This window comes from Aulonocara stuartgranti, assembly GCF_965226115.1.
Source record: "Aulonocara stuartgranti genome assembly, chromosome: 9".
Lineage (NCBI taxonomy): Eukaryota > Metazoa > Chordata > Actinopteri > Cichliformes > Cichlidae > Aulonocara > Aulonocara stuartgranti.
The window spans coordinates 10,184,166-10,197,552 of record NC_138960.1 but is presented as its reverse complement, the minus strand read 5'-3'; the positions used below and the strand labels follow the sequence as shown (position 1 = coordinate 10,197,552).

General features: G+C 39.9%; 1 protein-coding gene across 3 annotated transcripts; it reads right to left on the bottom strand.

Annotated features, from left to right (window-relative positions):
- Nucleotides 1–91: 91 nt before the first annotated feature.
- LOC309714654 (TIMELESS-interacting protein-like) lies at nt 92–12,554 on the bottom strand. Of its 3 annotated transcripts, XM_082547223.1 has the most exons (9): nt 12,444–12,554; nt 10,962–11,065; nt 7,925–8,072; nt 7,376–7,466; nt 6,097–6,172; nt 5,666–5,788; nt 5,516–5,579; nt 4,521–4,733; nt 92–702 (listed from the first exon to the last, which is right to left on the bottom strand). In XM_082547223.1, exons 1-9 carry the CDS (start codon nt 12,490–12,492, stop codon nt 458–460), a joined length of 1,113 nt encoding a protein of 370 aa, XP_082403349.1. In that variant the 5' UTR covers nt 12,493–12,554; the 3' UTR covers nt 92–457. The 3 variants fall into 3 exon arrangements, with proteins under 3 accessions (XP_082403349.1, XP_082403351.1, XP_082403350.1); XM_082547225.1 differs by lacking the exons at nt 10,962–11,065; nt 12,444–12,554 and adding an exon at nt 9,444–9,537; XM_082547224.1 differs by lacking the exons at nt 10,962–11,065; nt 12,444–12,554 and adding an exon at nt 9,238–9,437.
- Between the last annotated feature and the right edge of the window lie 833 nt (nt 12,555–13,387).

Here is a 13,387-nt window from a genome sequence, read left to right as displayed (position 1 = left end):
GTCCCTGCAGTAGCTTAAGAAAGAACTGTTCATAATTGAACGAGCACTTAATGCTTGGAAGAGGGTGATGGTCAGTTGACAGCTCACATACTACACACACACAGAGGCCTTTTATAGAAACATGTTTGCAACCAAAATTCTGCCAATAGTGAAACTGGAGAAAGAAGATGCATCAGAGCAGGAACTGTGGATCAGTTCAAATATTTTTCTGTAACAGATACCAACACATGGTAAATACGTTTAGGATTTGGACTTTTAAAAATAAGAAAAACATTTATTTCCATTGATTATAAATGTCTTTGCTAACCCAAAGCTGACGTCACAGTAGGAACATGTGCTCAAGATATAAACCACCAGAAATGCACAACATTACTCGAATGAGCAGGCACGAACATTGGGAAACCTTTAAATCTGCTCACTGCCAAAGCTTTTCAGCAGAAACTGCTGCACGTGAACTTTAATCCCCCTCTACACAGTCGTTGCTGAGCTGTTGCTCAGGGCTGAGGCCGGTCTCAGCCTCAGCGGGCTCAGAGTCTTTGGGGGGAAGCGGGCTGGTTTGTTGCGTGGAGGTGTTGTTGGAAGGCTCGAGGTCAGGATCTTCTACAGTTTCATCTCCATCAGTAGAACCTTTGATGACATTTGGTGAGGATGCAGCTGGAGGTTTGTCTCCTAACATGTCAGCAGTCTGAGAGGCTGAAGGGCCTGAAAGGGTTGAGAATTAGAAACAGTGATGGTTTCAGTCAACACAGACACACTCAGTCTACTACGATTTATAAAAGACAGGCAAAGCTGAGATAATGAAAAATGAAACTGTAAACTGCAGGGTTCAAACTCATTGTTCAGGGTCAAATTTAAGCACTTTAAGCACTTTCAAGGTCCATTATCAAGCTTTTCCAGCACATTACCAAAAAAACAGTTTGCATGTTCCACTTTGCATCACCTCAGTAAGACCATGTAAAAATTAAAACAAATCGTCTTAGGTTGACTTAAATGTTCTTTGTTCCTCTTTTGTTAAAACAGAGAAAAATGCACCACACAAAAATACTGAAAAAGGAAATGGTTGTCTTATATGCATATAGTGCACAAACTCAAAAAACTCATTTCTCTCAAAAATGCAGATGTGCAAATGTGAACAAATCAACTTGTTAGAGATGCTCATCTCCACTTGGAAAAAACAACCACACAAAAGAAGAAATCTGCACAAATGAACAAGTCTGCTCATCAGATATTGATGCTTCTTTCCTACGTGACACAACAACAGGAGACAGATGTTTGGTACTTTAACTAGTTAAGCACCCACACCACCAAAAATGGGGGAAAAGAGAGGAGATCACATTTAATCGGTTATAACACGAGGTCAGAAATATAAGTGCAGACATGAGTGTCCACAGAAGCCTCTGAATCTCAGCTGTAAACCATTTCTACAAACACCAAACAGTTAAAAGAGCAGTTACATCACCATGAATCTGTGGACAGGTAACATCCATATTTTGATTTATGATTTTCTGGAGTTAAATGTGACCCAAAGTATATTTTATAGCATATAAGCTATAAAATACTTTTAAAAATTAGGTGAGGGAAATAATCATTTTTTTCTATGTTTGAGTCCCAGTAACTTTGACATAGTAACATCTGCAGTAATATTTACCCCTCTGATGACAGCTCACAAGCGTTAGCTTTATTTTGATACCAAGACTGTTTACACAGAGTTTGTAATTGCAGAGAAATACTCCATTTATTTTGGCCTCTTCATTTTCGAGCAGGAAGCTCAGAAAAGCCCTGGGGGCCTAACAGGTCAAAGTTCATTCCCAATAAAACTAACTGTGAGATGTTTGACTACATTGCTCTCTGGATTATTGTTACAGTCCTAAATGATCAGCTTTAAAGTGTTTGTGCTAATAACACCATGTACAGTAAGACAGGCATGGAGAACAGCACTGACGGGAGGCTTTGAACAGATGACACACTCAGTTCAATTCAACATATAAGACTTTAAAAACGCACAAACATCGACCTAAAATCTATTTATTCAGTCCATCACCTGTCATAGAATTATGTCAAATAATAATGTATTGTTCATCTCCCTTAAATAAACAGGCAGCCTTAAAGTATGAAACATTCATTCATTAAAACACTAAAATGTGTCTGTCGTCTCCGTGGCTGATAGAGCCCCACAGGCATCAATGTGAGCTTAAAGCCATTTATAATTTTTAAATGGTTTAATGTGTCGGTGCTCACGATAAACACATTTTGAATGAAAGCCAGGGAACTTCAGCAGCACAAGAAATGGCTTCTTTGTGCCCACATGCATCAGTCCCTCTTTTTACCAGTTTTTCTTTAAGGCTTAAGTTGGCTAGTTAAGTGTCGGACTAACGATTAAAGCTTTCACTTGAGTGAAGTCACTAATATTACTGCTACTGCTAAGTAATGTTAGCCAAGTTTAAAGCACACTGCATAAATCACCATGCCATAACTAACTGCTGTGCTAGCACTGCCGTACTCTATCACACTCAGTGCATTTCAATCATTTCTCCAACAAGTTTGATAGCTAGCAAAATAATAATCATAGTTTTAAACATTAGCCTGTGTTATGTACACATACTCGAAATTATTTACTGTCATGTGACTCAAGAGTACAAATTCCTTCAGTGTCGTTTTCCATCGAACACTCATTAAAACAGCACGAACCCTGAAACTGCTTATTAAAATAATATGTATGTAAATAATAGTATGTTGCATTATAAAAAATTAAGCTTTTGACTGCCCTCCAGAGTTCACGTTAACTTCAGATCTCTGGAAGCTACACTACCCGAATGATGTCAGCTGTTTAGTTTCTATACTGGACAGAAAAAAAAAAGGGGGGGGGGGGGTGGATTGGCTCCTCTTAAGGAGGACTAATGACTAAAATGTGAAAGTTTAAAGTCGATGAGTAAATCATGCTCGGGTAATACAATGGAAACGGTCTCATATCACCATCTAGTGTTATAAACTGTAAACACATTTTTATGGGTGAAGGCTCATAATAGAGACCGATCAACAGGTCATTTTCTTTTCTATGGGTCTCATTTAAATCACATTACATCATTTCTGCGGTAAATGAGGACCCTGAAGAACGATTTAATGTCACTGTTAAAGATTTGTAGACAATAGATCGCAGACAGCTGGCTCCGCTTTAACTAAAGAGGAAGTAAAAACAGTTTGGATCACAAGTGTAAGGCAAAAACAAAAATACTACGCCTAATTGAAGCTGACATCAGACAGGCAGTAAAGAAATCAATGTTTTCTACATGCTTTGCCTCTTATTACCAAACTCCACACTAATGTGAGGAATCTCTGGTGGTTTGGACGAACTGTGCAATACGGGAACTCGTCACTCGACCTTCAGGGTTTCTGGTGGATATATACACTAGATCCACTTCACTATATTGTAAGGAGTATTCACTCACCACCCATCATCCAAATCATTGAATTCAGGTGATCCAGTAACTTCCACAGCTGTATAGAATCAAGCACCTAGGCATGCAGACTGCTGCTACTAAGTGGAAGTGTTTGGGAACGACAGCAACTCAGCCATCAAGTGGTGGATCACGTAAAATCCCAGAGTGGGGGTCAGTGGATACTGAGGCGCACAGAGGTTGCTAATTTTCTGTGGAGTCCATCGCTCCAAACTTCACGTGGTCTCCAGATTAGCTAAAGAACAGTGCACAGAGAGCTTCGTGGAATCCATTTCCATGGCCGAGCAGCTGTAGTCCAAGCCTTACATCACAGAGTGCAACGCAAAGCAATGGGACACAGCGGTGTAAAGCACGCCGCCACTGGACTCTAGAACAGGAGAGATGCAGTCTATGGAGCGACGGATCACAGTTCTCAATCTGGAAAGCCGATAGACAAGTCAACTTAGCAGTTGCCAGGACAACAGAGCTCCAGGTTTGGTGGCAGGGGGATTTCGGTGCGGGGTTGTTTTTCAGAAGTTGGGCTCAGTCTCTTCGTTCCAGTGAAAGGAACTCTTAATGCTTCAGCATGCAAAGACATTTTGGCTCCCGACTTTAAGGGAACAGTTTGGGGATGGCTTCTTCCTGTTCCAGCATGACTGGGCACCAGTGCACAAAGCAAGGTCCACAAAGACATGAACTCTGGCATGGGAGTCCTGACCAGAACACCACTGGGATGAATGAGAGCAGAGACTTGGAGCCAGGCCTTCAACATCAGTGTCTGACCTTACAAATGGTCATAAACTCCCATAAACACTCCCAGAAGAGTTGAAGCTGATATAGCTGCACAGGCGGACGTCGTGAATGGGATGTCACTCGAGTTCATATGAGTGTGGGGGCAGATGAGCAAACACTTTTGGCAATATACTGTACATTCAATGTTTTGCTTTTTGTATTTTCATATAAAGTTAATACACCAATGAAGCTAGATGATCCTTATGAACCTTCGCTGGATGTTTTGTAGCAGAATCATTAATTATTTCTGTTATATTGTGTCCCAGCTGTATGATACATTTTTGCCATTCTTACCAATTTGCTGCTGGCGTGCGCGCCTCTTTTCCAGGGCCCGCTGTCTGTTCAGCTCAATACGTTTCTGCTGCTCTTCGGTCAGAGAGGGAGTAGGTGGGGGAGCGAGGGCTTCGGCAATCTGCCCTTGGGGAGCATTAATAAAACTCTCTCTGCTGAACAGATCAGGATCCCCAAATGTTTCCAGTTCACGTTGTACCTCTTCGTCACCAGCACCTGAACACAATTTCAAGCAGTGCTGATAATTAAGTCCTGTGGAATATGGCAAGTATTTCCTATGTGCACCTGCAGGTGTGAATCCACCGTAGGGTTGTTCGATACAACGATATATACAAAAACGTCTATTTCATTTTACGCTATCGTTTGTTTCGTGGTGTCGCAAAATAAACTGTTTACGGCAATATTTCTTCATGCTTCTGATGTCACTGTAGTAAAGTTCTCTCTTTCTCTTATATATAACCACACTACGGACGGACAAGCGCCTGTTTTTATGCGTTGTCGTTAGCAACAACGACGGTAAAACCATCGCGTGTCCGCTTGTTTATGTTCCACATAAACCTTTCAGAATAAAGCTCAAGATCCTGTTGAGGCTTTTCAAAATAAACGGAATCACGTGAAAGAGCAGAGTGTTTACGGATGAGAAGTAAAACAGAGCCGCCAGGTGCTAAAAAATAAACCTTAGACTCAAACGTTAGAACAGGCTTTCCCCCGCAGCACGCCGTGTAATAAATACTCACAAAGAAAACGGCGCCGTTACAACTTCTGTCTAAAAATGTGTCGTTTCATGCATCGGTTAAAACACTCGACTCCAGCTACATGACGCGCAGCTGGAAACACTTCACGCAAGTCGAGATTCACAGAATTGACAGAAAATGTTACATTTCTGTGATTTATATCGTTATCGGACGATAGAATTCTTATTTCGGGAGATGAGACTTTGGTCATATCGCACAGCCCTAGTCCACCGTATCCCCATCAGTAATGATTTTTCTTCTTACCATCTGTACTTGTAAAATCTTCATGTGTCAGGGGCATGTCCAGTCGTATTCGTTTAAGACATGTCTATAGAAGAATGAGTAAAAAATTACAAATTCTGAACATTAGGAATCCCACACGCTTGCAGGAAATATTCTACTGCTTCCTCTCACCTGCACTTCCTTTTTGCTGCCGAGCCTTTCCACTTTGTCAATAAAATCTTCAAATTGCAATTTGGGGTACAACCTGTGGGCCCAGTTCTCCATCTTCTGCATCAGCAGCCGCAGGTCTGCAGCCTAATGGGGCAAACATCAAAAACAGCGAGTAGTGATATGAAAGAGGGCTGTGTGTGATAGGACGCTTCTTCTTCCCACTAAAAGATGACTTCCAGTCATTGGAACAAAAGACATCTTAATTTGGTAAACCAACCTCTGGTTCCCCTCACTCATTTTTGACCACGACAGAAAGGACAACTTTTGACCTTTTAGTCTCAAACCAAATTTAGGACATCTAATTAAAAGCTGACAGGCCAAACAGATTTAGCTCAAAAACCAATGTTCATTCACATCTGGTAATTGGTGGGACAGATGTTATCATATCCTACCTCGTGTCCTTTGCCTTTGAACTGGATATTGTCAAAGAGAGTGCCCAGAGCTGGAAGCCCTCGATCTGATATCAGCCTGGGAAAAAATATTAAGACTAAGTTAAACCATTAATGGATTACAAGCAGGGTTAGCAGCACATCCAGGCGTATTTGGCTTATCCAATTCAGGATCGTGGATGGCTGAAGCCCATCCCAGCAGCCAGGTCGCCAGCCTGTCACAGGGCCAACACAGACAGACCCTCTGAATGGAAATGTCAGTGCCTTCAGATGTACCATGTTCAGAAGGCAGTAGCTTGTTGGGGGGGGGGGGGGGGGGGGGGTAGGGTGTTTGGTTTTCAGGGTGCCCACAACCTTTCTTTTCCTACCTGTTTGTACATAAGGCAGTATAATGAGAAATAGTCAAATTTCTCCATCTAAAAATAAAAAATAGAAAAATTGCTATATATATATATATATTTATAGCAAAGTTGCAATTAATTTGAATATTTTATCAAATGAAAATCTATGTTTTTCTTTAATACAGCTTGCAAGTTTTATCCTAAGTATAATCGACGTTCTTACTTAAAAGCTTATTTAACATCCTTTGATTTAGTATAACTTAGTTCTGTCCAGGAACATTGTGAACAGAACAGTAACAGAGGAGTGCCACTGGAACACCCACTGGGAGACTACTGGGAACGAGCCTGACTTATGGTTGGCAATACTAACCAGGTTCACACTATAGGTGTACAGAGACTGGAAACATCTTTCTCACACACATCCAGGGATGTCTCCAACGCTCTGACAATTTTCAGTCTGGGAATTTTGCCCATCCAAATGATGAAAACAACAATGGTATTAGAGTCTTTCTTCTTTAAATGACTGGCAGAGTGAAGCTGCACCATCATCACACAGATGCAGTCATTTGTACCCGCCGCTAAAGCGTAAGAAGACGCTGCAGTACTCTGCGAAACGACAGGTGTCGCCACTCAGATAATATCACATCACTTTTTTTGTGCAAAGTTCTTTCCACAAACTTACGTTTTCAAACATTTGCAACAACTCTGTGTGTCAGTGTGTCTCTGAGCCTCTGTGCACGATTATTAGTGAAACGGTGATAAAAACCAGTGCAGTCACAGACTCGTGTTCAACCTGGCTGCAACACTGACAGTCTGCACACGTCAATCAATGATTTTGGCCTCCTTGTGTCCCAGCTCACACAAGATGACATCAAATTCCTATTTAAATGCGCATTTTAATGCATTTCAACCCTCTGTCATGATATAAATGTCTTTGCTACCTGTGGGAGTCCAGCTTGGGTTGGGGTCTCTTCACGCCTCTCCTTTTAGCAGTAGGGACATCAGCCAGCTGTGATACCTCACCTTCATCTCCTGCATTGAAAACACATGACAACAGGATGTGTTTCTAACTCATTCTGTTGGCAGCGTGGCAAACTTCAAGCTTATCTTTAAATCCAGACAAATTATAGACTGGAGGTTACAGAAGAAATGTGCTGGTTTGAACAGTATCTGATAGGTTTCATTTGCTCACACAAACAAAAACATGTGTGTTGTTATTGTTAGAAACATCCAGTCTCAGAGAGATGCTGAAAAACCAGTTCATGCATTTGTTAATTCTAGGCTGAACTAACAAATTCATTATTATCAAGCTGTTCCAAAAAGCTTTGTGGAAGGACTATGAGAGGTTGTATTTCTCCCACATTAGCCTTTTTTCCTGAATCTTATTTTTCTATGATTCTTCATTAAACCATGAATTTAAAATACAAAGTTCTGAATCATCACATCTTAAAGACCTCATAGTAATCCTGTAAGAGCACAGCAGCATCTACCATCTGCAAAAGGGTCTCCTTCCTCCTGGCCTCCCCGGCCTGGGGAGTGTGGTGGTGGGAGTGGGGGGAAAGCTTCATCCTCTATGCCGTCATAGTCAGGAATGTCCTGCGGGCTATTTTCCTGTGGGTCAACCATGGTGAGTCGGTCCTGGAGACAAAGTAAAAGACGTGTGAGCCCCAGTCGTCAACAGCATCAGCATTAAGTTACATGAATTTAACTGCAAGTTGAAAAAATGACATTTATTTCTGTAAGAGTAATTCTTTACTGTGTTACAACATCAACATGAAAACCTAAAAAAAACTGGCATTTACTTTTTTCTTTTTTTACATCAACAGGAGGAGCTGTACAGACACTCATCCCACCTGGAATTATACCCCAAATTCAGAAATGTACTATTATGATACATTAATGGTCCATTATGTTTGTTTCACAGTTATATACATAATACAATTTATAGATTTGTATATATTTACATTCTATCAGGGATGAACTGGTTGTGAACCTTTGGGCTGATAATGACATTTAAAAGTTACAATTTGGATGAATTATTACTGCGATACTTCTTTTGGACTCTGTAGTACCACAGAAATATCATTAAAGTAACAGGTTTGTTTTAAAGTCTTTCAGCTGTTCCGTAAGCATCATCGTCATCATCATTTATATAGCACTTTAAAAACACACCTGGCAGACCGAAGTGCTGCACAATACAAATGTAGTAATAAAATAGCAAAAAACAAGCATAGCAATAAAGTAAACTCTTGAGCCAAAATGATGTGACACAACTAGGGCTGCCACAAACGATTATTTTGATAGTCGACTAGTCACCGATTATTTATGCGATTAGTCGACTAATCAGATCATCATCCACTGGACGTAAAACTACAGCTTATTGCACCATGCAGCATATGCTCTTATATAACTATCATTAGCTTACAGCTTTAAGCTTTTAAGGTGCTAACTAAAAATAAAGACAAGATGGTAGTTTATTCAATTTTAATGAAATTTGCAGATTGTTTCGGTGAAGTTTAATAAACTCCTTGCTATCTAAAATATAACAGGACAACGGAGTATATTCTCCAGCATCTCACACTTCTGATAATCAGCTGTCTGCTTGACGTTTATTCAGCTGTGTAAAAACTATAACTTTAATCTCAGACAAACCGATTTACTCAGGAACAAATAAAATACTAAAAAAAAAAAAGCCAAACAACAACATTTTTAATTTATCTAAGTGACTCATATATATTTAACCTGAGTAGCGAAAGACGGCGGTGGGTTTGAAAACAATTTGCCTGGAGTCCGGTGTTCTTACCGTGCTAGTGACCTAGCCCCCGGCTAGCTATCGAGCTAGTGGGTAACAGACGACTCTGAAAACGTCGGAGCGCTTTTGAAAATATGTGGTGTCCTGATAAACTGAGCCGATATTTGAGGTTTACACAGCTACATTCTCGGCTGAAAATATGTTAAACGTTTATTTTGTGACCCAGAAAGAATAATAAGAGTAATATTAAAACTAACTAGCTGCCGCCATTGTTGGAAACTGAGCTGGGCCGCGCTATGAATTCTGGGACACAGCTGCTGCTTCTTCTTCTTCTTCTTCTTCTTCGGGGTTTAACGGCAGCTGGCATCCTTGTACATGCAGTGCTGCCATCTTCTGTTTCAGTCCGTTATTACACTCTTAAATCCTGCTACTTATTCCTGCGTCTTTTGGGATCTTACAAAGCTTCAAACGACGCGTCGACTATTAAATCAGTCGTCGACGATTTTGATAGTCGACGTAATCGTGACTAGTCGACAAATCGTGGCAGCCCTAGACACAACACAGACACAAAAGGAAATCTTCTACATTGTTTTGCTGTTCACACAAGTTCTAATGCTACCCTTTGTTTCTGGAAGGAGACGATTTTCTGTCCAGTATTAAAGTTCAAAGAACAGGGTATCCGTCTCCAGTGGGCTGCTAAACAAGTTTACCAGAAAAATCAGACCCACGGTCATGTTGTGTCACTTTGAGTGATTAGTCAGCAGCAATAACAGGGAATGACAAACTGACAGACTTTGGATATAAAACAAACAATTTAAACATTTAGAAGTTAAACATCTTCTCGGATTCCTTTTGCTGCACATGTCTATGTATGTATTTGCTGTACAGTGTCATTTGTTTGGAACATTAATCTTGATGTATACATAAACATTTGATTTAAAAAACGTGTTTAAAAATGAACACTGACACAATTAAACACAACACTGGTGCACGGTGACTGCAAACAGAAGCAGCTGCTTGTATCCTCCTGTGCACGGATCCGTGCTCTCTGTTTATTAATAAAAGCCAAACTTCATTAATGGTAAGTGACAGAGATCTGATGAGTTCTTGCTGGTTTGTATCCACAGGAGGATACAAGTAAAATCCTCTGCAGGTTAGTGCAGGATAAGCAGGCAAGTTTACTGTAATGTGATGGATTTAAGTAAAGAACAGTGTGTGACTGGTGCACAGTGACTGTGGTGCTCATGTCAGAGTTAGATTACATCAAGTGTAGCAGAGATTAACTTAAACTTAAGCTCATGATGCTGACATTCATTCACTGAGCTCCACCCACATACCAACAGTTTAGTGTATAATATAAAGACAGTGTACTGTCAGTGTAGAGAAAGGAAATCAGCCAGGACAACTCATGAAACATCTGCAGACATCTGGATGAATTCACAGAGAGCAGCAGGTCAGCTGATCACAGCCTGTACATTAAAAAAATCTACTGGAGCTCTCAATAGAAATGATTGTGAGCTGTGACCCTTTTCCCCACACTGAGCCACTACAGCTGATGTTAGGGTTGAATCCTGCTGAATCCCACTTTAACATCTTCCTGCTCATTTTGATGTTTAGAGGCAACGTCACCGTCTAAGATGTAGGCATTGTATACATTGTATACATTATTTCTACATTACATTAATATTGCACAAGGTTCATTTAGTTTAGCATAAAATATACATATCAGTACTTCAGCTTTTAATGGAGTATTTCTTAACACTAGTATCTGTCACCTTCTGTGTTGAGCTCATTGTTTTCTCTGCAGTGGCTGAGCTGAGTCCAAGTAGCTGAAATTTCCTCTGCTGCTCCGTCAGACTCTTCTCCTCCTCCTGATCAGCTGGGACACAAAACAGAACTTTGTTAAGCTCCACACTGCACTGAAGAGTCAAAGTGTCTCATATGTTCATCTGAGAACACACAGAACACATTTTAGCTTCCTTGGGTGGACAACTTGTTTGAAACAAACACAAAAGGTTTGAGCACCGATACCAAATTCAGCAGTATGGCACACCAGTACCAGGAGAGCAATTCCTCTTTAAAATATGCCCTGGCCAAGAAAAAACCCGACAATATACGTGTGCCGTGAGAAATGATAGATAGATAGATAGATAGATAGATAGATAGATAGATAGATAGATAGATAAAATTTATTTCAAACATGCAAATATAATTGAAATAACAACAGAAAAAAATAAAAATAACAAAACTTAAAAATCATCAAGTTTTCATGTAAATATCTATGTCTACAGAATGTGTGTGCTCGAAAAGGAGTAGGGTGAAGTTTTCTTGTTCCTACCCCCTTATTTCAAATTTCATTGCTTACAAATCCATATCCAGGATTCAACATTATTTGATCATATATTTAACTATGTACAAGTCTAACACATTGAACATACACAAATAAAACCATTTTCAGCACGTAAACCAGAACAACTAATCACTCTGTTTATAACAGCCGCTTAATCTCTGAGTTTATTTTCTATCTATGTGACGAAAACCTTAATGAACACTTAAGGTTGGGTTACTCAGGCCTTGATTTATAAAAAATGAGGACACAATGAGACAACTCAGTCACTGAGAGGAAGATTTCCTATATTCATGCAATTTATTATTTTTTGAACAGTCGTGTGAATTTTTGTATTGATGTACTTGTCTTGATTTCATCTGTATATCCGAGTGGGTGTAGAAATCTGAGCCATCATCTGAGTAAGCCTCATCACAACTTTGCGCTGATAAAGGCAGCTGTGTTTTAGCCTGGAACACATTTATTTTTACATTTCTCATAAATGTATTTCATTATAGCACTTTTACCGCCAACATGTTGGGTCTTTTGGAGCCGGAAGTGACCTTATATGGAAGAAGGGTGGCGCTAGCTAGCTTAGCTAGCAAGCTGCATTCATAAGCTGTGCAGGTGCCACAGAGATGCTAAGTAGCCTTAATAACAGACTAATAAAACAACACAAACTCTGATTACAATGAGCTCATTTAAAAGCTTTCTTCTAATAAAATTATTTTCTTCTCTGTGTTTCACAACCTTTTGGTGATATCTTTCTGTAAATTAGTTTAAAGCAGCTTGAGTCAACTTAGTCAGATTTTTTTTTCCAACTTGTTCACAAAAACTTGAGAAGAGACACCGAGGAGAGCAACAGAAAGCCTCATTCAGGAGCTAAACTCAAGATTAACTAGACTCGGATTAATATTAGCTCGATACTTACCTTTAAGTGTTAAATCAGTCTTGACAATAATCGGAGAGAAAAACGCCATAAAGCGGGAACTCGGCTTCTTCTTCTTCTGCTCTTGTATTTTTTGGCGGTTAAAGCTTTAAGGCGCATTACCGCCACCTGCTGGACTGGACTTTTCATGTCCCAAACATCATCAATTGGGCATAAATTTGTTGGAGTTTCTGTTAATAAAAAAGATGGAATTCAAGGATCTTGTTATTTGGTTTGTTCGTTTTCACCATTTACTCTACAATTTTCTGCCAGTGTATAGCAAACCCCACAGCTCAAATCAATGAAGAATTTAGTATTTTTAACATATTGCTTAAACTGGAACCAGCAGCTATATAGGCCTAATTTTTAATCCAAACATGTGATAGAGGTTTACCACCAGGAGAAGCAGACTGTAAATAAAAGACTGTGCTACTGAAAACTGTTAGTCTGACTTTGGATTGTAAATATGTTTCCTTTTGTCACTTCTGTATTTGTATATGGCTCAAACTATTTGTTATGAAAGCAAAACAAACAAACTGATGTTGTCTCATCAGATCCAGTTGTGACATTAGCTATAGTTTCCGCGGAGGGTACTTGGTTCTGTATGACAGCACAGCTTTTAGGTTGAATTCAAGCGCTTGAGTACAGCCTGATAATTAGAGGCCTGCAAACTGTTTGCTGATGAACTTTGGAAGTAAAAGTACAGACAGCTATAGAAGACACAGGACACGAGATGGGTTCATTATTTCTTTTGAGTTCCATGTAACAATCCGTAACTCTGTAATTAATGAATGTGCCATTTAATCTTGGCTGCAGCCAAGATTAAATGGCACATTCATTAAATGGCTAAAATGGGTTGGCTGCCGTTCAGCATTTAGTACAAGTCAGCTTTTGATCAGAAAGTTTTCTGGTTTGATCCCTGGCTGCTCCAGTCTGCAGGCGAAATA

Coding starts and splice junctions, on each gene's coding strand:
- LOC309714654 (XM_082547223.1), bottom strand. CDS start 12,492: ATGGCGTTTTTCTCTCCGATTATTGTCAAGACTGATTTAACACTTAAA. Junction 5,789..6,096: donor TCAAAGGCAAAGGACACGAG/GTAGGATATGAT, acceptor TTGCCCCATTAG/GCTGCAGACCTGCGGCTGCT. Junction 703..4,520: donor CGCACGCCAGCAGCAAATTG/GTAAGAATGGCA, acceptor CAACCCTTTCAG/GCCCTTCAGCCTCTCAGACT.